At 47.4% G+C, this 27,875-nt stretch overlaps 1 protein-coding gene across 1 annotated transcript; it reads right to left on the reverse strand.

Annotated features, from left to right (window-relative positions):
- Window positions 1-2,115: 2,115 nt before the first annotated feature.
- LBHD2 (LBH domain containing 2) lies at window positions 2,116-26,327 on the reverse strand. Its single transcript, XM_064512040.1, has 5 exons — window positions 26,077-26,327; window positions 15,850-15,952; window positions 10,657-10,747; window positions 6,610-6,805; window positions 2,116-5,445 (listed from the first exon to the last, which is right to left on the reverse strand). The coding sequence occupies exons 3-5, from the start codon at window positions 10,744-10,746 to the stop codon at window positions 5,369-5,371; spliced, it is 363 nt and encodes a 120-aa protein (XP_064368110.1). The 5' UTR covers window position 10,747; window positions 15,850-15,952; window positions 26,077-26,327; the 3' UTR covers window positions 2,116-5,368.
- Between the last annotated feature and the right edge of the window lie 1,548 nt (window positions 26,328-27,875).

Below are 27,875 nucleotides of genomic sequence, written 5' to 3' on the forward strand. Positions count from 1 at the left end.
TTGTTAGAGGAAAATTACAACTTTTTTAATGTTTCAAATTCAGGTTTTTCAATGAAAAGTTAAAAAAAAAAAGAGAGAGAAACAGAAACTTTGTTAAAATCCTAATTCTCCAGAACTGAGTGAATTTAAACTTTGGAGAGTTCCTGCCTCTGGAATGGAAGCCACAATGCATATCCAAAGACAAAAGGGAGAAAGGACTCCTGCTCTCATTTTGTAGTGGAAGCAGTGAGAATGAGTAACAGCTCTTATAACATGAACTGAAGGGCTGTTTTGTTTGTTGTGGGAGTCATGGCTCCCTGTAGCTATGAGGCATCACCTTTTTCCAGAAAGGATTTCATATAAATGCTAGATTTGAAAAAGAAAGGTGGTAAAAACACCAAATGACAACAAATGAAACAAATCGTCCATCTGGAAAACAAAGATGCAATGGGTGGCCAGTATCTACTATCAAAGACTGGGTGTTCTGCCTGTGGGTGGTATGGTAAGTGAAATGTCTAACCGTCAATATATAAATTGTGTTTTATGCCTGATGTTTTCTCTCTTAGGGGTAACGAAAACACAGATTAGGATGTGACTGGACATAGAAGTGACACTTTTTAGTCTAAGGCACCATAAAAGCCAGTTTCCGTCTCTTACTAGTGATTTAAGTAAAGGCTAATTCCATTGAAAAAGTTATTTCTTTCTTTAGATAGAAGTGTCAAGCAGAATACATCTAAAAGAAAGAACTCCTGAGAAGACATCTGCGTAAAGGTGAATGGAAATATGATAATATGCTAATGGGATAACATTAAATGAATCTATTGGGTTTAAGTTTAAAACATGTATTAGGAGCAAGCCAAAATTGTTCCCATGCTCAGACTCAAGGAAAGAGTATAACCAGGGCTCAGCACAGATCTCTCAGGGCCATAAATCAGCTCCTGCTGAAGTTGCATCATCTGGAGCCACCAGGTAGCACTTACTGCATCCTGATGTGGCTGAGCACCATGCAAAGTGCATGAAAGCCCCAGGAGGAGGAGAGGGCTCCTAAGTGGGGGTTCACAGAGCCCCGGGAGGTGCTGAGGAAGTAGTGTCAACCTTTCTACTGCTGCCTTCCCCACGTAAATATATGCTGGGGTCGGAGTTTTTCCATGCATGGTGTGCAAGTGAAGCTCCAATGCTAAAAGATATCGGGCATCAGATTTGCAAGTGCTGTGGTGGGAAAGCTGGCTTCGTTGCCTCCAGCCCAGGATTCAGAAAATTTCCTGCTTGGGGGGCTGGTCATAACTGAGAGGACTTGTTTTGTATAAGCTGTGCATGGTGACCCAGGAGCCCTTTGGGCCAGCGGCTTGCACCAGGTGGGCGTGGGTGCTTGTGCAGGTGCCGAGTGCTGCAGAAATGCCCGGGAGAAGCATGCAACCCAAAGCACGCTGCAGCTACCGGCCGGGCACAGCCCAGGCACGGCCCGTCCTCGCCGACGGGGACCTGGCTTGGACGCTGGGCGCCGTTTGCCTGACGTACAACCCAGCGAGTGGCGGGCACTTTTGAACGTAGCCTCTAGGGACCGGGGAAAGGCGAGCGACAGTCTTATGCGCCAGTTACATGATCTTCAGCTTTTTGGTAACTCGACATTTTTAGAAAATACTCTTCGCTCAGTGGCAGATTATCTCTGCCTTTCATCTTCCCTGCCACGTGACTCCACTCTTCTTGCGCCGGGTATAGGTTTCTGGTAACGCGAGTTCCTGCGGGGCTCTGCAACGTGCGCTGCATTGCAAGGGGAATGCAGATGAGCCGGCCGGCGTGCTGCTAGCACGGCACGCTGCGCGGGGCACCCCCGGGGCGGCGGTGCTCGAGGGGGGCTCTCCAGCGAGGGCTGCAGGGAAATGCAACGTGGAAGCAAGGAGTTTTGGGCTGCCCTGCCTAGAAAGGGCTCCAGGTGAAGAGAGTGAAATGGCGAATGCCACTGATGTAAATCTGAATTTGTCTGCGAAGGAGGGCCAGTGTGCGTAGCTGTATGCCACAGGACAAAGGCAGGCTTAAAAAAGGCTTAATTCCTCCGTATCTGCTGTGGGACAGAAGCTGCACAGCTCCACAAATATCCCTTTGTATTTTTAAACCAAGACACTGTGGTTTATACCATTTCTTCCAACAGGTCCATTATAGGCATTTAATAGACTAAACAGTGTAATACATCTACAGGACATACATTAGTCGAGTATTATGTACAGGTGGCATATTACAAAATTAGAAAGAACTGAAATAGAGCAAAATCCAACAATGCCTTACTCCATAAAACCTCCTTTCTGCACTACATGAAATATTCTACAAGCTGGACTAGAAAAATATGACTGAATATCTTTTTTTTTCCTTTTTAGTTTCTACAAAGCTTTTCATCCAGAAAAAAATACAAAACAACTATTGAGTTTATCGGAGAGACAACAATTGCACACAGACAAAGTAAGTGGACATTCACAGACCTGCAAGTAGAATAAATAGGGTTTGTTTTTATAAAACAATTTTCTCTCTATCTTGCTCTCCTATTTTAGGGCCTCTGGCCTATGTTCAGAAAAATAAAAATGGGAGGAGGAGCTTGGCTTTGTGTGACTGTTAAACTGAGGCCACTTGGCTTTTGCAGAAGGCTTTAGTTTGAAGCATCCACTCGCTTCAGTTAAAATACTTCAAGGGAGCAATGTGAAAGAGGAAGCAGGAGAGAGAGGAGTAATTAGGCTGGAAGAATGAAGTCTGGCATTTCTACATGGGTTGCAGCTTTATGTACTGCAATAAGAAACGTAGCACTGTGCGGCATTTTTGTAGGATTTTGTGTGTTTCTTCAGGAAACTTACTTAGGGAAGTGCCATTGACCTCAGGTGGAAATAGGATAAGGGCCATCCAGAGCAGGAAGGGAGGGAGTGTCTGAAAGCAGATAGAGAACACATAAAATTGGGGGAAGTGTTTCAAATAACTGTTCTTCCTTTTATAAAGTGAAAAGCAAATTAAATCATATGTCTAACGTCATTCCTTACGGAGCTGGGCAGACACGGATTAAAGGAAATCACACAGCTAAAGATACGTTGTCATCGCTGCTGTTTTTCCCCAGACCTTTATAAAATTTCTTGACCTTCAATGCAAAAACAGGGTTTAAAGAGCACCTCGCATCCTCCCGGCTGCCTCCCCAGTCTGCTTTCCCCCCCTCGGCAGCGAGCTCGCCGGCCTGTCGGTGCTCTGCACCTTACCCAAACCCTTATCTCGAGTTTGGTCTCACTTCCACAGCTTACAGGAAAACTGTCACCAGCAAAGGGGATGACAGGAACGGCAGCCAGATTTAGGAGGTGTTCTTGAAACCTTCGGTTACTCTGGTGAAGTTAGGTACTTGGACCAGAATCCCATTCATCCAACAAAATAAGTCTGTGACAGAGTAGGTAAGAAAGTCTATGTCAAAAAGGCAAAACAGGTTTTTATATAGGTTGAGAGAGCAAAGTTTAAGTATCACGTTATACTGTACTACACTGCTTATAAAAAGGGTCCTAGATCCCAAACACCCCAAACAATGAGCTATAATTTTGTACATAAATTAATGTTGCTTTGAAGTAAAATAGTCTCTTTCCTTTGTATTGAACATTCATTGCACAGAATCATTTGTAAGCAAATATATTAAATTTGGTTGCTAAGAAGGTATAAATTTATCTTATTAATACATCTGGCCAGTAAATTTTATCCATCATCACACAATTAAAAGTTTCCTTTAGAGAAAACTATTACTGGAGAAAAGAACGCACTTGAAAGTAAGCATAGGAATTAATGCTGGAAGAAATTCTATTATTTCATTCCATCTATAGCAAGCGGCTTTTTCCGGCTGCAACATTAATTGGAAGTACAGAGCCCATCCAGCCCTGGAGATGCGGAGAATGCCAGCTTTGGAGCTTACCAGACATTTTCCACTGAAACAGTCAAACCCTTCTGATACAGGCGGTATCTCCATCAACACTGTATAAAAGGTAATGTTTTGGCCCGAGATCATTGCTTCTCCAGGGATGGCACCCAGTGGGAGGGAGTCTCTGCAAGGCCCCCATGCAGAAAAGGGCTCACCCCTGTGGAAAAGGCCCCCGAATCCATCCCCGAACATGGCAGAGGAGAATCCAACGCAGGCCCAACATGTCCAGAGACAGCTTGTCCCAACTTAAGCTCTGGTTTCCAGGAGGTGGCTTTATCGGAGCTGTGTGACCAAACCTGGCCAGGTCGTGCTGTGGATGAGGGACCTCCAAGCCCCAGGTGCATTGGTGGTTAGTGCTATGAGGGCAGGGTGGACACTGGACGCATCTATCCGCCTCAGCCTGCTTCCACCCCTTCCCTCTGCAGATGGCCCAGTGCAGACCTAGCATCTCGCAAAATGCAAAGGAGGTTTGGGCTGTGCCATTGAGCTCCCTTTACCCCCCCAACCACTGCCTTGTGTAGGTGAACGGAATAATGACTGGGCCTCCGCACTTGTTTTATACACAAAACATACTGAAAGAATAGTCACAACAATTTCTATTAACAAGATGGGACAAATTCAGCCCTGGCGGAAGCAGGAGCCATTTCTGATGGCTTCAGTGGAGAGAAGAGTGCGTTACGCCACAGCTGGATCTGGGCCACAAAGTGTGCACAAACAGCACGATCCACCCAACCAAGTCTACAACAAACGGTCTCACTCCACAAACACCAGTGACTAGCTATTCCAGTTCATCAATGTACAGCAAGAAAGTATTTCTAAAACTTCTGAACCTTATTGAAAAGACGGTTAATAAAAGGCTGGTTCATTTGAATTTGCACAGGTTAGTCAAAGGGAGAGAACTGCTCTAATTCGCACCTGGAAGGTAGCCTGGAGTTCCTGCGTAGTGATGTAGGCAAATCTTACACTTGCATCTCTATACAAAAGTTACAAAATCAAATGGTGACATTATATTACATCTATTGTCCATAATATCACAGTGCTAGTTTTAAATGGCTAAAAACAAGAAAGGTTTTAGATTTAAGACATCCCTTCTGTAGAAATGTAACCCCTTTGTCCTGCTGTTGATATCTGAAAGCAACTTTGCTTAAAAAAGGTAAATCCAATGAGATGTACTAATTGAAATTAGGCTCATTTTTCCTTTATAATCTCATCATGTCTGTGATGCATTTCCTAATGTGTCCCATTGTTTCCCAAGGAAAAAATTAAACAAATAATATGAATCCCAGCCTGAAAATCAAAATGTTCAAAAGAACAGTTCTAAAGCCCATACACTTCTTACCAGGTACTAACTAAATAAACCCCTTGCAGATTTAAATACAGATTACTTTGACATGTCTTCAGAATGTGTTAGCTTTTCAACAACATTCACAATGAAGTTTCACTTCTGAGGCCATGGAGTTCCTACTCATCCTTTTCAGTTCTGCTTTCCAGAGTATCTGTATCATCTTCCACTTCTTCAGCTGGATGTGCTAAAGTATCTGCAAAGAAATAGTTCATCAGTATGTATTTCCCCATACAGGTATGCCAGTCTTCACTTGGTTCTGCCTGTTCAGTGAGGCAGACGGCACATCAGGGTGCTCAGTCTTGTATTTGCAGACCAGCAGTGAAACCTGACGTAGGATGCTCTGAGGGCATCACAGCCTGACTTTACAGGGGACTTCAGACCTCAGAATGGATGTTACTGAGATGAGGTGATGATCCCTCTCATTTAAAGCAGAAGATCCACTGATTGTACAGCTGTGGGAGGACAACCTGTTACCTTCATGAAATCTGCTTGACCTCTCACTCCTGAAGACCTAACATCTCCTTATATAACTGCACACAAAAACCTTGCAGGCTATCATGCATAATCTGGACCTCAGGCCATATATTTGGCTCATATTTCTTCTCAAATGATCACACCCTGTAGTTGCCACCACCCAGAAATGCTGACTGGAGTAGCAGGTGATTTGACACTTCCAGAGCAGACAATTTGTCATAGCCCTTTTGAAGATATGGGAAGGTGCATCTTGCACCCCATCCTAGCTGCCATCTCTGGGCATTTGGACAACAAATGGTGGTGCGCTGAAATGGAAACTGTGTCACACTTTAAGGGAGAAAGAGAACACTGAGACCAAATGAAAAAGAAATAAATAGACTAGTCTCCATACCAGAGCATTTGCTGTGCAAGCTACACTCTGATGAGTTCTTATCTTTAGCCAGATATTTACCCCACAGTAACACTATTAGTCCTATCTACCTATTTGTGAGTGCCTGTTACATTAATGCACTCCTGGGACACCAGGATGCTTTGAATGTGCAGCTATTAAATTCTTTGCTTCTAGGCTAGGAGATAGGGACACAGATATTGCACTGAACAGGATTATAGAGTGAATGCTAATGTGCACTAAACTACCTGTTGGCCATTTGAATGGCCAGCAGTGAACCTGACATGGATTTAAACACCGTACGCTCAAGACCTATGAAGAAGTTTTAAGCCCACAGGACTCTCTTTCCAGTGCAGATGGTCCTGGGCACTAGCCACTGCAAACCCCCAAGCACCCACTGCTCTTTGATATGCCATCTATTAGCTTCAGTGCATGGCATGGCCTGAAATTGTTATTTTCCTGTGGAAAATGAGGATGAAAATTACTCATTCAGACCTTCCAGATCCATCTGCTGCTGCTGGACGCAGACTCTTTGGTCACCAAGGAGACTCTTCTCCTCTGCTGATTTCAGGTCGTCGGGTGGCCAGCGCAGCTCCCCGCTTTCCACCTCGCCCGACTCGGTGGGCTCCACCACGATCGATGGCAGTCTTTTGGTCAGCTTGGGGTACTTCTCGCGTGAGTCTGGGAAGGCCTGGTGAGACATTTGGTGACATGTCTGTCAAAGCACTGCCCAGGGGCACGTATTCAGAGGGAGAGGGCGAGCAGCAGCAGCATTTCTACATCTGTCCATCGCAACTTCCAACAAACTTGAGCAGGGCAAGCAGTCCTGCATAGTGGGGGTTTCAAAACCTGCTAAATTCAGCTCCTCATCAGCTAAGGGGGGATGCAGAAGTGTAGTCCCCACTAACAGGTCTCAGCACACTCTCATCTGTGTGTGCCATCCCTCACTGTGCAAAGAACAAGAGACCAGGACCAGAAATACAACTTTTCTCACCAGCACGTTGGGCAGACGATTGTCATGACTTGCATGACCCAAGGTGCATAGACTGGAAACTTTCATGAAATGAAAAAATTCATTTTGTTGCCTAACACTTGTGTTTCAGTCCTGGTGGGATTTTAGGACACAAAGGTCACTGCTGTAATACTAAACCAAATGGCTGCTGCAGCCCTTCTAGCTTCTGCCCTTTTACTCTGATATGATTTATTCATGTTTTCTTGCTGTGACAGTTTATTAAGAAGCCACCATTCTGCAGAGCTATTTTGTGTAATGTGCAATACTATATTTTATGATGCATTCATGCAAAACAAGTAGCCCCAGAGATCACCTTTACATGCAGGATAGCGCCAGCTATTATTTTCATTTGTCACATTGAAACTGCAGGTCAAACACTATACAGTGATTACAGCTTGAAGCTGAACTAGGTATTTTTAGTGAAGGATATTATAATATGTAAAAGTGCTTTCTTGTTTTCAATATAGCTGGTTCATTTAAGCCTTTCAGTGCACTTTGTTTTGGTTTGGATTTTCTACTGGTTTTTTTGTGGAGGAAAATTCATTCCAAATCCTCCAGCATGTCAGTGTAACACGAACTCAATTGCTGCTTTGCTGAAACCTTATCTCCTGTCTCCTCAAACTTCTGCATATCTGCACTAACAGGCTGTAAATTTCTCCTGACTAGCTAAGTTTCCGCTTGTAACAATAAAAGCAAGGCAAAGACTAGGAGACTGAACATGGGGTTGAGAGCGAGAATCTTCCAAATTTAATTCCTGGCTCTGCCACAGATTTGCTCTGTGCTGTAGGAACCTCCTCAAATATCTGTGATGCATTTACAGCAGAATCCAAGGATCTGGTTAGACAGAGCCAGCGTCAGCACAACTCCTGCTAGACGCACAGGTGGACACCTGCAGACCTTCTCTAGCCATGCTAAAAGCGGGAAAGCATGGTTTGGTCCTGGCTGCATGACAACCCAGCCCTTCGCTATGGGTGGTAGAGCTGGTGTGCAAGTAGCAAACAGCCAGGACGGTAATGTCAGAGCCCGCTGGAGGTATTTGCTCCATGACTTCTGTTACCTCTCTTCATCCCAGCTCTCAACAACTGCTTGCGGTTTGGTTGTCGCACTTGGCATCAGTGCCAGCACAGGGAAGTAAGCTCTGGGGGAAGGGGCAAGTCTCTTCCGATGCGTCTGGAAAGCACCAAGCATGCTTCTAGCATTGCCACGAGGGGAAGCAGACAGAGCTGCAATCCCTGTGTCTGGCTGAATGGCTGGGAACGGGGAAGGACAATAATTCCTGTTCTCATGCCCTCGCTCCCCATGGTCATGCCATGGGGCTTCATCAGTCTTTGCAAACCTTCATGCAGATGAAAAAAGGTTGTATATTATTTTTAGGGTAGCAGACAGACACAATTAAGGACTTCTGAATGTGAGACAGCCCCTCCAGTGCAGCTAAACTAAGTGAATCACTGAAGCTAAACCTTTCTAATGCTTCTTGCAGCTGCACTCGCATGGGCGTAACTCGTCCTGATCACAAGCAGCATGTTTATGGTGCCTGTCAGGAAGCTCCCCACAACTTCCCGTCATACAGTCTCCTCCTGAACTGTTTATATTAGGGATGAAAATTCCCTAGCAGATGTCTTGGTTGGGAGGAATTTTTAAGAAACTGCTAAACTGCTATTTCCAAATATGAGACAAGGTGAAAATACCCTGTTGCTCCAGAATTTCTGGCTATCTTTTGGTAGCTGTGCCCCATTGCTCAGCTGGCAGAAAATGCCCATAAAATTATGGGCAAACTGCCCTATTTCCCAGCTGAAAGTGACCTGTTCCCTCCAGCCGTTGCTCAGCTCGCTCAGGTGGCAGAGGAAGTGTGCAAGATCCCCAGTCCCCAAGCCCGCTGGTAACAGCAAGAGGATCCAGTGTGACAGAATATCTGTTTTTTCCATCTGCTTTCTGAAGACCTAGGAAATGACACACACAGATCTAAAAATATGCTAAAAGATGATTATTAATGCTGCAAAGTCAAGCAACAGACTTTAGGAAAGGCAACTGTGCAGCCTCAGTTTGTCTATTTTTGTTTGTGTCATTCTCATATGGTCTCTTTCACACGAATCACATCATGTTTTTTCCACTGGAGCCCTGTATTTACCAGGTCCCTCTAGGAATGAGTCAAGACTGGCAGGAAGCAGAGCACTGCCTGTAGGCTCTAACTTTATTTTTTCTGCAGAAGCTGGAGTGTATAACAAGTGGGCAGGAGACTGCAGGAAGAGAAAGAACGGTCTCCTGGCCAAAGTGCTTGGAAGCTGCCGGAAGAGCTCTGGTTTTCCTGCTGAGTCACGGGCTTTGCACAACTCGCTTTCTGGGTTTTTTTGCTTCAGCTGGCCATCTCTAAAACATGCATAAGAACACCTTCTCCTCCCAGAGAGGCACGACAAAGGAACTGAAAAAAGAAACTCTCTGGAGCATATAATCAGGGGCACCATAGAAAAGTCCTAAAGACATATGTGGAGTTGGAATCGGAGTTAGCACAATGTTTGGACTGCATACAATACCAAAATAATGAAAAGCTGGGACCATGCACTAGGTGAAAAAGAGGAAACAAAATATCGAAAAGGTGCTCCTTGAGTGAGCACTATCCATCCTTGCAGTTGATGAGGCAAGGAAAAATCTACCGTACTTTCTTTAATCACATAAATGGACTTGCACAAGCAACTGCAGTTCTCACTTTCCTGACTTCCAAATGTTTGACTTTGCAACCTTTAATCAGCTTCTTTTAGGGTAGTTTTCTGAGTGCAATACTGAGTTTGCTTGAAACAATATGTTTCACGCTGAGTAGCAACTCATGTCCAACAGGAGACTTTTAGGAGGTTTGTCCCACCGGTAGTGACACCAAGAGTCGGGAGCACAACCACAGAGACTAAAATGGGGAACGTGGGACGTCACAAGGGCAGTTGAGGACATCATGATCCTTCCTGCTGGAAACTGCACCACAAATGGGCATGTGAGTGGGTTTGTGAGACTGCCCAGGGACAGAAAATGTTCCTGCACCTGCCAGTAAATAGCCCTGACCAGTGCTACTGCTATCATGTAATAGCCATTTATGTTAATTATGCAATCATTTCAAATTGTCTCTTTTCAAAAAAGAGAGCTCTCTTTGAGCTTGAAGAAAGTTAGCTCATTACAAGTGTGGCTGTATAAAAGGTATGGCATTTGCTGCACGTCTTCGTCATGTGATGGTTGTTTGGACTTCAATGAGATGAGACACATTTGCAGTTCTGCTATTGGTGACAAACATTTTCTCTGCCTGCCGCCCTCCAGAGGCCTGCTAGTGCTGTAACTGTGCATTGGAGGGCTTGCTCCAGGGGAAACCCTTCTGCCACAATTCTTACATTTTTAAACAAAAGCTAAGTAGGATCAAACGTATATTTCAGGAATTGTTTTTCTATCAGCTGTGCTCAGTGATTCAGCAACTACATGTATGAAAGTTATTAGCTGCATTACATTTCTTTTGAAAAGCAACTCAGGAGACTTTTCTGTTTTTCTAAATTTACCTGGGCTGAAGGGCCTCCTTCTTCCTCAGGAGACTGGCTTAATGTAAATTCCTCCATCACAGGTTCCCGTGTGTTCATCACCTCTGTCATGCTGCAAAAATTAAAACAGAATTGGAAATCTCAGCTCTGCACTTTAGCCCCACAGTTAATTTAACAAAGACATTGGCTTTTTATATTTGTTAAAATAATTGTGCTGCAGACTGTCCTTTCTAAATAACCCCCCGAAATCTGTTTGCCTGCCAGCATTCCCCCTCTCAGACATGTGTTTGCTGTTTGCGTTCCTGCGGCAGCGGCAGCCCACCACGGGGCCATGTCTGTGGTCAGCAGCGGTGTGACAGTGCTGCTGTCCTCCTGCCCCTCGGGCCTGGGGTTTCCGCATGGGAAAGCCCTCGGGCTGCGGAGGGAGCCTCCCTGTCCTGCCCTTGGCAGCCTGTGCCGGAGCTGCAAGCTCTGCGCCACATCTGTTCTTCTGGGGCTCTGGATAGGGAGGACCATTTGGCAGAGGGGGGCAAGAAGCCCCTTGAAGGAGACACCTAATCTGCTGCACCTTTTTCCCTAAAAGAGTGCAAAGCAGAGGTTTAAGACAAGAGCATTCAATGTGTACTGCCATGCCATGCAGGGAATGTCACTAGCATTCAGGGCCAAATCCACAGCGGGAGGGAAGGCACGTTTCCACCCAGCCCCCTGGGAAGCCCACCCAGGGCTCGGCATGAGGGACAGCAAGTGGGGGCACTGCTGGAGCAGCAGCAGAAATTATATTCTCCCCTTTTGGCAAGAGCAGCCCTCCTTGGAGACGGCTACTGCCTTGTGCTAGGACACAGAGAGGGACATCGACCCCAGCTGGCCCTCCGGGAACGGCGGAGAGGACCCCCATACAGCCCCGGAGCCGTCAGTAGGAAAATGGAAGCCTTCCAATGTTATCAGCAACCTGTTTGTTATTAATACACCCGCTCAGAAATTGCATCTGTTGACAAAGAAGTTACTCATGGAAATATCAACCTTGAATAAAATTCACAATCTGATGCTTCATAATGTCTTAAATATTTGCTGTTCCCAGATGTCTCTTCCATTTAGTCACAAACCAGCACTTCTCTTTAAACTGTTAATTCCAAACACACCAGCTGTATTGGTGTCCAGGGCCAGATTTTCAGTCGTCTTTAGTTGCCTGAAGGTTCAGAGGGGTGTGGAGTACAATTTTCAAATGCATCAGGGAAGGTTTGGCACTGAAATCTCATTTAAGTCAGGGACTTAGGAACCTAAGCTGCTTATGTGCCCATTAACCATCTCTCAGTGCTGTTTGACACTCCAGTCACAACAGCTCTGGCCCTTGCTCCCTCCTTGTTCCACTTGGCATTTAGCACCCGGGGGAGAGCGATCAGAGCCAGCTGGGCACTAGTACAGGCCGGTCGCGCAGCAATCATTGCCGTGACTGGGTATCTGCTCCTCCATAGCATTAGGATTTTCCTCACATTTGAGATTTATAGATACAACATTGGCCCTTTCATTGAAAAATTCTAGGAGGGTGTCTGAAAACTTCGCAACGTGCATTAAGCACACAGCAGCAAACAGAGGCTGAACCACATAGTTTGACCTATAGACTAAAAAGGCCGCGCTCATTTTGGATGGAAATTCATCATCTCCCCTGGTGAGCTGAGCCCTGAGCGGGTTTGGCCCAGGGCAGTTCATTCTCCTGAGCCGGTATTCAGTATTTGCAGCAGCTCTTCACTGCCTGAGCCTCCTGCAGGACACAGGCACCATCAGTTACACTGCCCCGTGACTTGCCACAGCACCCCTTTGGCACAACTGAATGCTGCCATTAATCCTGGTCCCATCTCACACACAAAAGCCTTCTTTGTCAAGGCTGCTCCTACTGAGAACTGCAAACTAAAACATCTTAAGCATAACTTCTTTCAGGCTTACATTACCAATTACCCCACAAAACTAAATTTTACAATATCTGCAATTACTCCAAAACCCTTCACAATGACTTTAATTAGCTGTAGCACAGAGCAGCGTGATATCGTAGAGACTTTCACTCCCACTGCATCATGTCTAAAAAAGGGCCCCGCAGACCCTGGAGAAATTTGAGCTCAGCTACGGGCCGGGGCAGAGCCCGAAGGTTTCAGCACGTCTTGAAAGGCCAGCCTGTGACTGACAGACGCCAAATCGAACGGCACATTTCTGATGCGCACACGCAACAGGAGAGCACGACCGGGCACCAAAGCTCAGCAAGGCACCGAGCTGAAGCCCTGATCTGGCACGATCTAAACCCGCCCAGAGCTGCAGCCGCGCAGAAGAGGGCCAAATTCTGCCTGCCAGAAAGAGTGTTTCAAGCTCACTGCCCTTGCTCGGACTTGTCCTCCTCCCCAGGAGGAAGGGAGTGGGACAACCCCACCAACCACCTAATTGGTAAAATACAGGCTTTTTCAGGCACACTCCTATTCCTGCATCACCCAGCGAGCCGTACCACGAGGCACCTGTGGATACAGCCCTGAGAGACGGTGACTTGGAAACAGCGAAGCCCTTTCCCGGAGCCGTGACCGCAGTTCCAGCTATGCCAGCTGTTAGTGGCACCAGAGACAGGGCTAACTAACAGAGACGTGCCCTCACACTCTTCCCCGACCGAAAGCAGTGTCCCACTCCCTCCATTGCCCTCCTCCCTCTCATTACCTCCTGGTGCTTGTTCAGTGGCTGGTTCATGCCTTTTTTCTTGGTCTGGTCCTGGTCTCCCACTTGGCCCAGGCGCCCTTTCTGTGCCCCCACTGCCCCTTGAGCATTGCCTCTGCGCATGACCACTGTAGGCCACTCTGGACCCCGTGCCCCCCTGCCGTGCATTGCACAAAGAGCCCGTTTTGGGGGCTTTTGCACTGCTTGTCAGCCATACCCAACTGTGAACCAGAAGCAGCACAGGGAACATAGCTCTGACCATGGCCAAGGTGAAAGTCTTTCTTTCATGACCTTTCCAGGGTCTGATGCCCCATCCCCAGTTGCCCTGCATAGCAGGGAAAGGGACTTGGATGAGAAAATGTGTGTTTCAGGCTGGAAATAATCTCAGTGGCTTTGTGAGGGGCTGGGATTTATGAAGGCTTGGGTCGGGCTGCCACCGAGAAGATATGCCACACTGCTGTGTGTCCCAGGGCTTGGTCCCTGCTAGCCAGCAGTGGCTGCAGCCGTTGCCACCCGCTCCCCAGCTGGCCGTTTTCTTTCCACACTCTTTCAATATGCACCGAGTCCGTAAATCAGTCCTTGTTCCATAGCACATTAGAGAGACACATCCACTCATCCACTTTCAAATGTGTCATGTAAGCTCAAAGATGTTGTTAAGACCTCATGAAATTCTATTATTGAGCAATAATGGACTCCGTGCTTCCCTAAGACCGCATTACACCCTACAGATTATTTCTAAAAGACAAAGACAAATGATTCTGGCTAGGAAAATGGTGACAGTCCTGCCAGTGTTACAGCAGATGCCTCAGTGAATCAGCTCCCAAGCTGTTGAAGCCCAGGCCATTTCAAAAATCTGTGCAACTTAAGGGTTTGATTGAATAGGGTGGCAGAAGTGATTGTACTTCATGCGTTTCAGAAAAGAACATGGGGCCGTGTAATTGGCAAAAGAATTAGGCTCTAACTGGAATAGATTAATTGTTCTCAGTCTCCGCTTAGAAACGGTAACGGAGAGCAGAAGAAATCTATATGGGCCATGAAAGTAGCGATGCTTCTAACAAGCTTAACCAAGTATTTAACTCTAAAAATAACTAGCAATAAAATAACTGAAAATACAGCTGCAAATCAATTCATCTGAAGCTTAGAAATCACTTGTAGGACACTGTGGAATTGTTTATAAAGCCATTGAATCTGAAAAAGGGTTTTGGTTGTTGCTTAGGGCTTTCTTAACTATGACATGATATATGTGCAGGAGAACTTTTTATTTTTCAGGTGGTTTTGATGGAAAGTATTGATCCACTTTTACTGCTGCTTTTATGGGAGAAGTACTAACACACAACAGAAAAGTAGCAGATACAAGCAGTTTATTATAAGAACTATCCTATCCCTTAAACTGGGTCTTGCATTCATTTTACATACGGTAGGTGCTGATATCACCAATGACATACAGTAGCCATAGTGATGCAAAACAAGGCAATAAATAGCATTTACAAACAAAGAATAAATTCTCTTCTAGTGGATGAGTCACCTACTCTGAACCTTAAAATGCTTCTAGCATTGAATTAAGAGATGCATTTACTTCCCCTAGGTTTAATTAAACTCAAATATACCAATTAGGAGAAAAGGAGCAAAATCTATTCTTGCCTTTCTGTGAAAAAAGCTACATGTAGAGAAGATTGTCTTAAATGCAACAGCTACAGTTGCAGGACCATCCTATTCTGATTTTTTTCCAGAGGCATGGGGCAAATGAACAGCCCAGTTTCTGCTGTTTGTAACTGTTCTAAGAAGGTCAGTAACATACAGAGCAATATATAGGCTGACAAGTGCTAAACCACCTACTGTCAGAAAGCACTCAGAAACAATGCACACATTTTTATTTTAGCTTTTGCACATAGGGCATAATTGACCTGTGAAATTCCTGGTTGCAAAACAGTACTTAAATGCAGAATGGCTTCAAGCTTCGAAAACACGAAGCACTTATGCGGATAGGACTAATAGGTAGGTTGCATGACAGAAGCTCCAGATCCGCGCCAGCACTGCACGGCAGACGCGTTTTCTATGGCAGTGCATCCTACTTCGGTGCCTTTTGAGGCCCGGACCATAGCGCAGTGTAACTGGTCCGGGCGCCGTGCGCGGCCATGGGAAGTGTGGGCTCGCCGTGACGGCAGCCCACAGGCTGCACTGATGTCCGCTGCAGTGGCCTCGCTGCAGCTTTGGGGACAAAATCTGCAGGCGATTGCCAAGAGTTTGCTCAAAGACAGACTGAGCCACATTTTGTGGCTCACAGAGCTCATGTCATTAGTTTAAACAAAAAGCTGCAAGACTCTCTAAACTAAGATGCAAGTAGGGGCAAGTGCTTTCTGGAGCACGGGGATGGCAGAAAACACAGTCCACAGCTCAGCAAGAGGCAGGTCTCCCGGTTCCCAGGCCAACCCAGGAAGGGCAGGAAAGGGGAAGCCCAGCCAGAGCATGAGATTCGGAGCTGAAACAAATGCCAAATACGAGACAATCACATAGGCATCACATTACCTTCAATCACATAAAAGGATGTTGTTTCCGAAAACTGTCCTTGCTGCAGATGTTCACTGTGTTGATGAAGTGTTACACAAACTGTGTCAAATCCTAAAAGCGTCTGAAAGAGACAATAAAACAGTGTCAGAGCGTGCAACCAGAACGACAAAGCTGGCAGAGACCAACGTGAAAGATTACTACTGTAAACTTGCTGCTTCAGAAGGAGGCGGCAGAAACTCCTACTTTGGAGGTCTGTATAATTTTCTATGCCAAATGGAAAATGATTTTGCTAAGGACATAGCTCACAGCATACCTAGTGAATTACTGAGGCAATTAATGTTCTAAAAACACCCAAAGCTGCTAACTAAAATACTGTGGCATCTGACTCTTCTCCTGATGAGAAACCTTATTCCTCAGTGTAAGCTACCTAAAAATTGCTGAAACTGGGACGCACCAAAATTCTTCCAGACAGCAATTTTGCTGATATTTGGAAAATCAGAAAATAAAAATGTATACTCTTACTTCATACTACCAGTGGGCTTACTGAAACACAATTCGAAACATTAAGGAATGAGATTCTTGTTCAAAAAGCTAATGGTCAAGACACAAGACAAAAAAAGAAGGATACGTTAGGCTTTCCTTACTGCATGTTTCTTACAAACGTCACAGGAGAAGTGATGTTTGGAAAGGTCTACTCCAAACTGAAAGTAACACTTTGACTGGAATCAGGATGGGGAGGTCTGGTGAACAGATGAAAGGATCCACCATTTCAAAGCACAAATCACTGATTTCTTATGATTCCTCTGTCAAAAGGTCTTAGCTGAGGAACTTGAGAAGTTATAGTGCAGAAATATAGTCAGTATCTGGGCCAAAGATGATTTTTTGAGAAATTTGTTTATCCCTACAGCTTGCCAAATATATAATGATGCCAGCCACAGCTATTTCCTTGGATGGGAAAAAGGTGTTTTCAGTGAAGTAAATGGCACTAGTGTATATATTTTATATCCTCCAGCAGTTTGGATTCCAGCCCAAGTGATTAAACAAATCTACCTGCTCTGGAGGCCTTCCTACCAAGATTTATAGCACTGGCTTAACTACACACTGATTTTATTCAAAAACAGTGACAGAGGAAAATTGTCCATTGTGTTCTGGAGTTTCTTCTCATGCTACAGGCCATGCTCATTGCAAGCTAGGGAAGCAGGAAATCACATATCCATCCAATTTGGAAGAGTTTAATTCTCGTCTGGCAATTTTCCTTCCTCCCCAAAGATCAAACCAACTTCATAGAGTCTGATGTTTTGCTCCTTAAAAATTCATGACTACATTCAGCAGTTGACTCTTGTATAGAAACCAGAGAGCATCCAACACCATGTCATCCAATACTCTGGGAAGATTTTTATCCCACTGCCCATTACAAAACTGCTGTTATTAAACCCATGAAAATTCAGCAAGAACTCATCTACCTTAAATTTCTTCCTTAGAAAAGATTAGATGTTATAAAAACAGTTATTATATAGAGTCAGCTATCAGTGACAGACAAAACGATGCAAGGGATTACTAACTGGGCACAACTGTTTGCCTCTAGGTCTCTGGTTTGGATACAGGCCAGGCCAGTTGCTATTCAGAGGTATTTTCACATGACTATTTAGTGGTATATATGAATCCACGCAGTACTGAATGACTTAAAACAATATCCAATGCTTGTCCAGGCTCAGCAAAGGAGTTACGGATTGAACTGGCACAAGACTGAATTCCTCTCCAAAGTTTCTGGGGAACTGTGTGCCTCGCTGCTGCAATGTTTGAAAGAGGCTTCAGCCCCCAGGGCTCAGCTACTTGAAAGTTAATAAAAATAAAATCACTTGAGGAACGTAGAGTGGAAGAAGTCCCTTCTCCCAGCCCCACACATCAGTATTTAAAAGCAAAAAAACCTTCTTCCCAACCAAGATTTTGGAGAGCTCAGTGTTTCCAGTGTATAAAACTACCAGTGTGCGTTTATTCTCTCAAGGGGAAATAGTCACTTTATCTGCCTAATAGATGTGATTATCTCCTTTGGCTGACATTAGAGGAAACATTAACTAATACCCTTCCTTCTACAGTACTGCTTAATCTTTTAAAAACAAGGCATAGCTATTGAGGCCATGCGTGAGCCTTTGCTTCAGTGGAAACAGAGTCTGGAAATGACACCAGTACAGCTTCTCACTGTTTATCTCTTCTTGTCTCTCCTTACTTTAACCTGCTTTTTCTGCTTTGCTGATTAGTCCAACCCGGAACCTTTGTTTGCTCTAAACACCTTCTCCCAAGGTACCCTACTTCTGCCCCCCAATTAACCTGCGAACCATTTGCCCTCCCTTGCCTCATCTTGCTAATCAGCTTCTTCTCTGGCACCAGGGATAACAACACAGCTGTGCAGCTCCTCTTACTTTATTTCTCCTGAAAGAAATCCAAACCCACGAATTACCTGAAACGGTTCAGTTGCGCATTAACAGGGCAATGTACCCATGCTGTCACTGTACCCTCTTCTCCTTTTTCCATTTTTCACGTGCTCTTGTTCTGCGACAGCATGGGACCTCTCTGAGGAAAGCATGCTGTGGTGTGTTGCATGTTGCACTTTGGGCTGGGCTGGGAGCTGAGATCGTTTCTGCACTACCACAACAGAAATAATAACTGTTTTCACACAGCCCATGAGGCATCGCCAAGGGGAGCCATACGATGGTGCACATACGTGTTGCTATCAACAGCGAGCAAGAAGTCGCAAGTCTCAGAGGCACGTGATACTGCCCCTGCCCTGCCACCCTTTGACTGGGCTTGGAGAGCCCTCCTACACTTCCTAGTAAAAAATAATTGATTCAGGGACTACTCTAATGAGCTGGTCATGTCCTGCCTCTTTAGGAGCCACAGCCCCAAGTGAAGCCTATGGAGACACAACCACGGGAATAATAAGTGAGACCAAGCAGCACCTCAACCCTGGCCCATTTGCCCAGATCAAGGCCCTCCTCCTTCCATGCCTCTAGAAAGGGATGGATTTCCAAATGCAATGCTTGGCATGTGCCAAAAGACCATAGACCAGAAGGTGCTCTTGGGTTTTGCTCCCACTTTGAAAAGTGCCTGGGGTCCATTGTATGTTAGCAGTTTCAGCACCATGGGGACATGGTCTGACCTAGGGAGGTGTTGACATCGCTCCTAGGAGGACAACTGACAGCAGAGAGCAGAAGCAGGATTTTGTACTGCTATTCTGGTCAGCCAGGGTATGTGGGAAACTTCATCCCAGCTGGACCTCCTGGCCTTGCCATGAAGAGAGATGATTCCACCAGGCATAGCAGCAGATACATTTACTTGGGGTAAATTCACTACAGATTGCAATTTAGACATTTTTAAAGCAAGTGTGCTTCATCAGCAAAACAGAAGCGAGCACCAGCCACAGTTTTCAGTCCTAGCAGCTCACAGACCGGCTCCTTGATAAAGGAAGGAAGCATTGCAAAGGCACTGAGCCCTGAGCAGCTCCCCTGGAGGTAACGGCACCTCTGAAATCAGGTCACTGTCACTGTCACTGCATCCTGCAGTCCCACACCTGCTCGGAAAGCATCCCCCTTCCTCCAAAATCAGTGATGACAGAGAGCAGAGCAGTGCACCGGAGATGTGACCCTCCAGCAGATGTGCCCGTGGCCACACCAAGGCAGGGCTGCCATTAGATTAGCAGCTGCTTGGGGCCAGGCTCCTCCCTTCTTCCCTCCCAGACTTTCCGAGTTAATCATTCCCCCACTGAGCTCTAATGGAAATATTATGATAACAGGCTAACAATACCACATTGAAAGTTCACCTTGTAACAAATAAGCGCAGATAGGCTGCAGAAATTGGCCTTGAACCACTGCTACATGTGCAAATTCATCATTTTTGGCACTGCAGAAATGGGTGACCTCCCCTTCTTATTTCAATGGGACAATCCCAGGGGCTTTACCAACCCCATATTCAAACTGTGCGCAAGAGAAGTCCCCCACCCTGCCCCTTTGCGAAGGAGCTCAGTGGCTGCATGGTCTTTGCCTTGTTTTGGTAGGACCGTAAACACCGATGTCTCGCAGCTTGCCCATGCAATTGCAGTGCGCACACAGTTCCCACTGATTTCAGATAGCACCTCAAACAAACAAGGAATTCAACCTTGGGCTCCCACCCCTCCCTTCACCCCATTAAAGGCTCTGCGTAAATACAAACTTTTCTCCATTCAAAGAGTCCAGGCTTTGTGTATGCTACAAAAAAAGAAAAAAAAAGCTATTGATTCCAAGGGAAATTGGAACAGGGCATGCATTAGAACTGTGTTAGAGGAGAGAAGCAAAGGTCCACTGCTAAATCTTTGCAAACTGGACAGTCTCAACAAGCCACAGCGAAGCCTGCTTGGGGACTCCCAAAGAAGAGCCAGGTCCAAGGAGCTTTTTCCACCCATGAGGAGAAGGGGGACCTTATTTGGGCCATTTTGATACAGCAGATCAGGCTGGCAGTTCAGCCAGGGCTGGTGCGTGGGTGATCTAGGACAGAGCTACAGTTGTCGTGGCAAATGAAGAAATGAAGGGGTTGTTAACAGCACACCAGAAGGTGCACGTCCGTGCAAGGAAACGTCAGTCAGAGTTTTCTAGGGCCAGGTGCTTCTGTGGATCCAACTTTTCTGTGCTCTGGTCTCATGTTATTGCCCCAAGTGTCCTTTGCTTTAGACATCCCTTAACTATCAGACATTGCTTTCACTGTCAGGTATAAAAGTGGATCCCTCAACGTCTTAATGCACCCAGTAAATGAAATCTCAGAACAGTGATGATCCACACACTAGCTGAAAACCTTTCTGATGTCTAAAGATGTTTGGGGCTGTTCAGCAATGTGTGCCAGATGCTGAGATGTTGGGCATGATGTGGTGTGAGACCAAGGAAAGAGGTTACTGCCTTTTCTTCCCCTAGTATGATTGAGCTATGGCTTAAGCCAAGTGATGCTTAAGACCAAATACATGTCTGTGCCATCCAGAGTTAGGACCCTGCCCCAGAGAGTGGGACGCCAGCTTCAGCATCTCAATACACCCCAAGTATGTGCTTACCTCAGTGCTACTCTGCAGCCTCCACTTTCAATATGAGCATCTACTGAGCTAAGCTTTTGGACACAGCAGATAGGAACTTGGACAGTTTCTTTGTTTCCTCTAGTTGTACATCTGTAGTGGACGTGGTTTGTGAAGTGTTGTGAGCTCCATGGGACTAGAGAAATGCAAATTACAGCATGGACCACTGAAGATAAATGTGCATGTGTATTTAAACCTCCCACTTCTTTTTGGATGCAAATATCTTTCCTAAGCAACTGAGAAGCGCGATATGTGTCAGAGTCTGGAGATTAGAGATCTGTTCTGTTCCCTCATTTCAGAAGCTCTTGTCTTCTGCCACCCACACAGTACTTGAGTGCTGCTCTCCACAGGCCAAAGCTGCCTTCCTCTCCTCGGCGGCGTGCGCTGTACAGGAGATGTCGATCTCTCTCAGAAAGCCGCAAGATGAAATGACTCTCGATATGGAGGAGCAGGCATTTCAGCATGAAACACAGCATGTAGTTTGGGAGAGAGAAAAGGGGTAGGAGGCTGCTATTTCCAGGCTATGCTGCTTCTCTGCTAACTTTGCAGAGAGCTGCAGTTTTTACTTTGCCTGCTCCAGAGCAGCTACTGGGGTAAATATCACCCTGGGAAATTTCTCGGATTCTCATCTGTGGACTCCCAACACTAGAAAATACAGGTTTGTATTGCATGGTACAAAACCGGCAGATCATGCTAACTCAGCTTCCTTGAATTTTGTTGTTGCATGGTGGGGCCGATGGTTTCCCTTTTTCTTCTTATATCCCCAGCTCCTGGAGTACTATGATCACACACAAATCTCAACTTTCAAACTGTTGTAGCTGTGGAAGTTCCTAGTAGTCCTAATTGCCAAGAGGAGCTAGAAACTTGACTCATAAATGCTCAAAAACAGAAGGAAAAGAACTAAAACATGCCCATGTTTAACTGTCATGATGTCTAAAGTGATCTAATGACTTCGGGGTGATTTAACTCTAAAGTTTTTAGCAAATGATTTTAGCAATGCTGCTTGCTATGGGTGCTTCCTTTGTGGGTTTTCATTTTTTTTCTTTTTTCCTGGCTGCTTTATAAAAGCTCATTTTCTTCAGCTCTTTGATCTCAGCTCTAAACTACCTGAGCTTCCTCACGGAAGATGCCACAAGTGATAGGTAAAAGGAAGAGACCGAGGCAGCCAGCCAGGACACACGGAGATAGGGCTGAGGAGCAGACAGCCAGGAAGCATGTGCGGAGCAGCGGAGGGAGGAAGAAACAGAGCAGATGGGAAGAATGACTAAGCGAGCTCCTCCGAATGCTAGTAGACCTCGGTATCATGGAAATCTCCGCAGAGTCCTCATGGAATAGGTGCCAAGAGAAAGTTGAGATTTTTTTTTTCTTTTTAACATTAGATTCGGCAGCTGATTGATGTGAGAGGACCTCATTAAGAAAACAGCCCCATCAAAATTAAAGATAAGCCTCAACAAGCTGTTAAATGTTTTTAGAGGCATCTCTTCTGGTACTTGCTGTGCAAATACTATCTCACTGAGGACTCGCTTTGAGAATCTCAAGTGCCTGTGCTGAGCAGTGTGTTTCTGACCTCTGTTCATGCAGAAGACCTTGAACTGGCTTCACTTTGTTAAAAACATCTTATGAATCCAGCACCTTACAAACATGCATATCATTCCTTCTAACTCAGAGCAACAACTGCTAAATGGTCTCGGAAAGAAATGTCATTACTTGTTTCTGTTTCTGGGATCTTCCTTGGAAGACAATGATTCTTCTGCCTCTGATACTGTTCATGCAATGATTGTCCCTCACCTTATAGCAGCTGTGGGAATTGGTGAGAGGCAAAAGTTGGCTTCCTGAGCTACTTTCTGCTATTCCCTAAGTATTAGCGGATGGTCTTGAATTCAGACCACAGTCCCAGTAACAGAAGATGAATGGGAAAAAGTATCGTAGAACACACAGTAGGTGACTGTTAGATGGAAACATCATGAGATGGACTGCAAAATGTCTGATGTCCTTCTAGAAAGCACTATGAAAGGGGGCTCCAGTTAGTCTGTCAAACTGGGCTCATTTATAGGTAGGAGAAAGAGGAGAACATGTTAGGTATGTAGCACTGTATTTACTTAAAAGATAAATTAGTTATTTCCTTCTAACTTTCGGGAAACCAGAATATAGTGTTATCAGTGCTGTAATATCACACAATACTGAGCCATTTAGTACAGAATGTAGTATAGCCAGAGCAGCAGAAGTGTAAGAGACTGATTAAAAATTAAAAAAACAGACACTTGTAGGAGAACAAAGTCACAGAAGGGACTTTTAATGTTCCGTACTGGTAATTAACAGAACAACAGTAGGTGTCACGACATCACAACCTAACACCAGCGATGCAGCTGTTCTTCTCTAGGAATTAAAACTCTGAAACTTAATTGAATTTCCAAAGTATGGGAAGTTGCCACAGCCTGAGATTAAGGATATGAGAACAGTATGTGCTATCACAGTAGGGCTGGGCACAGGGCAAGGATAACACAGACATTAAAAAAAAAAAATTACTGAAGAAAGAAAAATGTAGTATATTTTTGGAATGAGTCATTAATGCTGAAAGCATATATGCATTAATAGGGCTATGAGTCTTTCTGCCAACCAAGTAACATGCACCTTGTGGATCTGGAAGTCTCCTAAATATTTGCAGAGAGACAGTTTATACATGTGTGCGTCAGAGGCAGAAGTCAGCTGAAAATTTGGGTAACATCTTATAGAAGTTGCAGTGGTCTGAATAATGGTGCTGGACATGGACCGTTGCTAGGTCCCCTCATGGTCCTTTCATTGGGACTCCAGGGCAAAATGCCACGGGATCACCCAGCGCAGCACCGACAACAGGCACGGACTTGTCCAGCCAGATACAGCTTCTTCCAGCTCCTGTGCCCCTTCTGCCGAGGACGGTACAGGCCACCTCTCTCCAAACCATGAAGGAGAGGTGGTGCCTGCCCCTAAGGACTTAAAATCAAAGGGGGACAAAGGCTGAAACAGAGGGGCGAGATATGCTTTTACGGACCTGTTGGTACCAATCAGTTTTTGTCATTCTTCCTAATTGTTATTGGTTGGCAGTTTTCACAAGCTCACAATAAAGTCTTCCTTTGAAGAAGAAAAATGCAGGAAATATTGATTCATTTACAGATTTTTCCAGAGAACGTACACAAGTCTGAGGAGCAAAGGAAAGGGCTGTTGCTGAGAGGCGGATGCTGTTCTCACTGAAGTCACAGCAGGGCTCCCTCCGACTTCAGTGATGTAGGAGCTGCCCTGGATCAAGGCGTCTGTGACTGACCCCTCCAAAATAGACCTATGTGGTTAAATAGGCTCAAATATAGGTAATTTCAGAAATGAGAAAGGAGGAACAACTTCAGCCTGTGACACTGTGGTTTGATACCTGATCTATGCAAAAGCCTGTTGCTTAATACAAAGAGATCATTGTGAGAAGGGAGGGAAAGTAGTGACTATATTTGTACATTCACATCTTCTGCTAAAGTAATGTACCAGAGACGTTAGAGGAAATTCCACATGATTAACAAATTGTCAGACCAGATCAGGAAAGCAAGGAAACCAGGTCAGGTAGTTTGCTGTTTGTTTGTTTTCTCTTTGTAATCATAATGTTGACTCTGCAAACATGTTTTTAAAATGGAATATTAATTACCAAAATCCTGAGCTGTGAGCCGAATTCTTTTCTGGGCACAAAATTTGTTGCTCATTAAAGCGAAGAGATGGAAAACACTGGCTTCGGACTGGTTGTGTGTGGGCAGATTTCCCCACTTCACCTTCATTTTGAAGCTACTCATAAGGAGACATTGTGAACAGAGCCAGACTCCAGCATAGATGTGAACACAAACTTCTAGGTGCTTCAGGAAGATTTGAACCTATAGCCAGAAGGTCTTCCATCACTATACAACCAACTATACGATTGCAGTAAAGATCTCAGCCAGAAAAACTCATGGAAAGAGAGTTCTCTATGTATATCACTTCACTGTGGCTTCAGAGGTTTATGCTATATCCAGTCTCACCTAACTCCCCTCCGCCAACTGTAGCCATACTCAGAAATACACAAACACATCTCTGTCCCGGATTAAAAGAAAATTTTTGTGGTATGCTCACTTGGCAGCAGGAATATATTCACACCCCTTGCTCAGAGTGAAACATAGTCCTCATTTACAGGGCAAAGTAGGTTCTTTCTTTCTATACAAGTAATCGTATATGTGGTATTTGCTACCTGATGGAAAAAGCAGTGTTCTTTTACCAAATTCAGCTAAGCTGCAAGCAAAAGCATCATTGTCTTAAATTCACATTTTGTTACCCACTTCCTCTCCTCAAAAGTTGTCTTGAAAAAAATGAAATAAATGAACAGCTGAGATGATCACAAACCATAAATCAACAGTCCTCTCAGTGCTATTCTCATTGATAAGGATTCCTTCAAAAAGGCTTTTCAGCTGCCAAACGAGATTTTTTTTAAAGGAGAATCCATTCTTTCCTGAATTCTCAACATCCTTTACGAAAAAAAATGTATATGGAGGAAAAAGCAGTGCAGAGGCACAGTGTCTGTTCTTCCTTCCCCGATAACTCCCTTCGACTATGCAGGGAAGTAAAATGCTTTTCCTGAGACAGCGTTACAAGGGATTTCCCGTGCTCTTCCCTCCGCAGGGCAGTTCGCGAGCTGAGAGCCGCCGCTCCGCACGAGCGCTCGGGGCCGCAGGGGCGCCCAGCCGCGGCGCGACACCGGCCGCCCCGCGCCCGCGGCCGGCTCTGCCCTCGGCACCGGCAGGAGCTGGCGGGCACCTGGCTGCGGCCGGAGCCCCGGGACGCGGCGAGTTTGCAGGTGGCGGCCGTCGCCCGCCGGCACCGCGCCGCGACCGTCTAACGGGGCAGCGCGCTGAGGCGCGGGGGCCTGCGCCGCCCCCCCGGGGCACCGCCGCCCGCCGGGCCGGGCCGGGCCGAGCCGCACCGCTGCCGGCCGCAGCCGCTGCTGCCCGCGCTGCCCCGCGCCGCGCCCCCGCCGCCCCCGCCCGCCCCAGCGCGGCGCGGTCCCGCGCCCCGCCGCCCCCGACGGCCGGCTCCGCCGCAAGCCCCCGGCGAGCCCCGGCGCGGGCTCCCTCCGGCCGCCCCCCGGCGCGGTCCCCCGGCCCGGCGGCGCTCACCTGCGGGGCGGCGCGGCGGGGCGGCCCGGGGCGGCCCGGGGCAGGCGAGGCGAGGCGAGGCGAGGCCGGCAGCCGCCCGCCTCCCATGCACGGCGGCAGAGGGGAGCCCGCAGCTCCGTCAGCGCGTCCGCATCCTCCCGGCCGGGCGCTGGCACCGCCGCCGCTGCCGCCGCTGCACCTCCTCGCGTGCAGCCCGCCCTGCCGCCGCCGCTGCCGCCGCCGCCGCCGCGGGGGAAAACCACTCCCCCGGCAGCGCCGGCGGGGCGGCGCAGCGCCGCGGCCCCCCACCCCCGGCCCGGCCCGGCCCGGCTCGGCCCGGCCCCCCCGGCCGTGCCCCGGGCCACCCCGCGGCGGGAGGCACCGGCACCCCGCAAAGCGCCGGCCCCGCACGGCTCCGGCCCCCCGCAAAGCCCCGGTCCGGCAAAGCCCCGGTCCCGCACAGTCCCAGTCCCACACGGCTCCGGCCCCCCGCAAAGCCCCGGTCCGGCAAGGCCCCGGTCCCGCACAGTCCCAGTCCCACACGGCTCCGGCCCCCCGCAAAGCCACGGTCCGGCAAAGCCCCGGTCCCGCACAGTCCCAGTCCCACACGGCTCCGGCACCTCGCAGAGCCCCGGTCTCGCACAGTCCCAGTCCCGCACAGTCCCAGTCCCACACGGCTCCGGCACCCCGCAAAGCCCCGGTCCCGCAAAGCCCCGGTCCCGCACAGTCCCAGTCCCGCACGGCTCCAGCATCCTGCACGGCCCCAATACCCCGCACGGCCCCAGTCCTGCATGGCACTGGCACCTCGCACATCCGCAGCTCTGCATGGCCCCACATAGCCCTGGTTCCACCTGGCCCCAGTTTTGCCCAGCCTGGTCTCCAGCACCTTGCACAGCCCCAGCACCCTGCACAGCCTCAGTCCCCAGTGGCCCCAGCACCCTATGTGGCCCTGCACCACCCCAGTGCCCTGCACAGCCCTGGTCTCACATCACCCTGCACAGCTCCAGTCCCACACAGCCCTGCACAGTGTGAGAACCAGCATCCCACGTAGACCCACACAGCCCCAGTTGCATATGGCCCCAGCACCCCATGGACCTCACGCATGGGGGCAGAAAGCCCCAGGAGGGAGCAGATGCCCCCCCTGCCCATGGGTATGGGGTGACACAGGGCTCCTGATCCCTCAGCAGTCCCTGCTGAGAAAGCACTGAATTCAGAGCAGGCACAGAACCATCAGGAGCCCAGCTCTGACATGCTGAAGAGAGGTTGCTGGAGAGAGATGCAGAAAACACCCTCAGAGAGGTGAGGCAGCCCTTTGCTGGAGGCTGGTTAGCAGGGTCAGGGGGACAAGGCAGGGGAGGAGGGCACAGGAAGAGTGGTAAAAAGGAGCACCGTCCTCCTCCCCAAGCATCCCCCTTGGGAGGCAGCACTCAGAAGAGTTTGTGTTGAGAGGTGCAAGACGGGTAGCCTGACTTCCCTCTGCAGGTCCGGTGATGGGAGGTGTGCTTCCAGCCTTTGGGGCGTTCTGCTGGCTTCTGTCTTTGGCCCCAAGGACCGTGAGGCTTCAAGGAGGGAGATACACAACATGGCTGTGGAAACAAGCCACTTCTTTGCTCCATTCTCTAAGAGGTATTTCCAGCATGAGGGAAGGATGGAGCAACACGGGAGTAGAATGGGAGATGGGTTTTGACAGAGGAGGTTGTTTCAGGTTTCGGTTGGTGTGAGGTCCTGCAAGGACAAGGTGCTGGGCTGGACACGTGTGTGCACAGGGACAGCTCTGGGCACGTGAAGAGGAGGGGTGGCTGCAATGGCTGGAGTCCTCT

The sequence above is a fragment of the Dromaius novaehollandiae genome, chromosome 5 (genome assembly GCF_036370855.1).
Source record: "Dromaius novaehollandiae isolate bDroNov1 chromosome 5, bDroNov1.hap1, whole genome shotgun sequence".
NCBI classification, from domain to species: Eukaryota; Metazoa; Chordata; class Aves; order Casuariiformes; family Dromaiidae; genus Dromaius; species Dromaius novaehollandiae.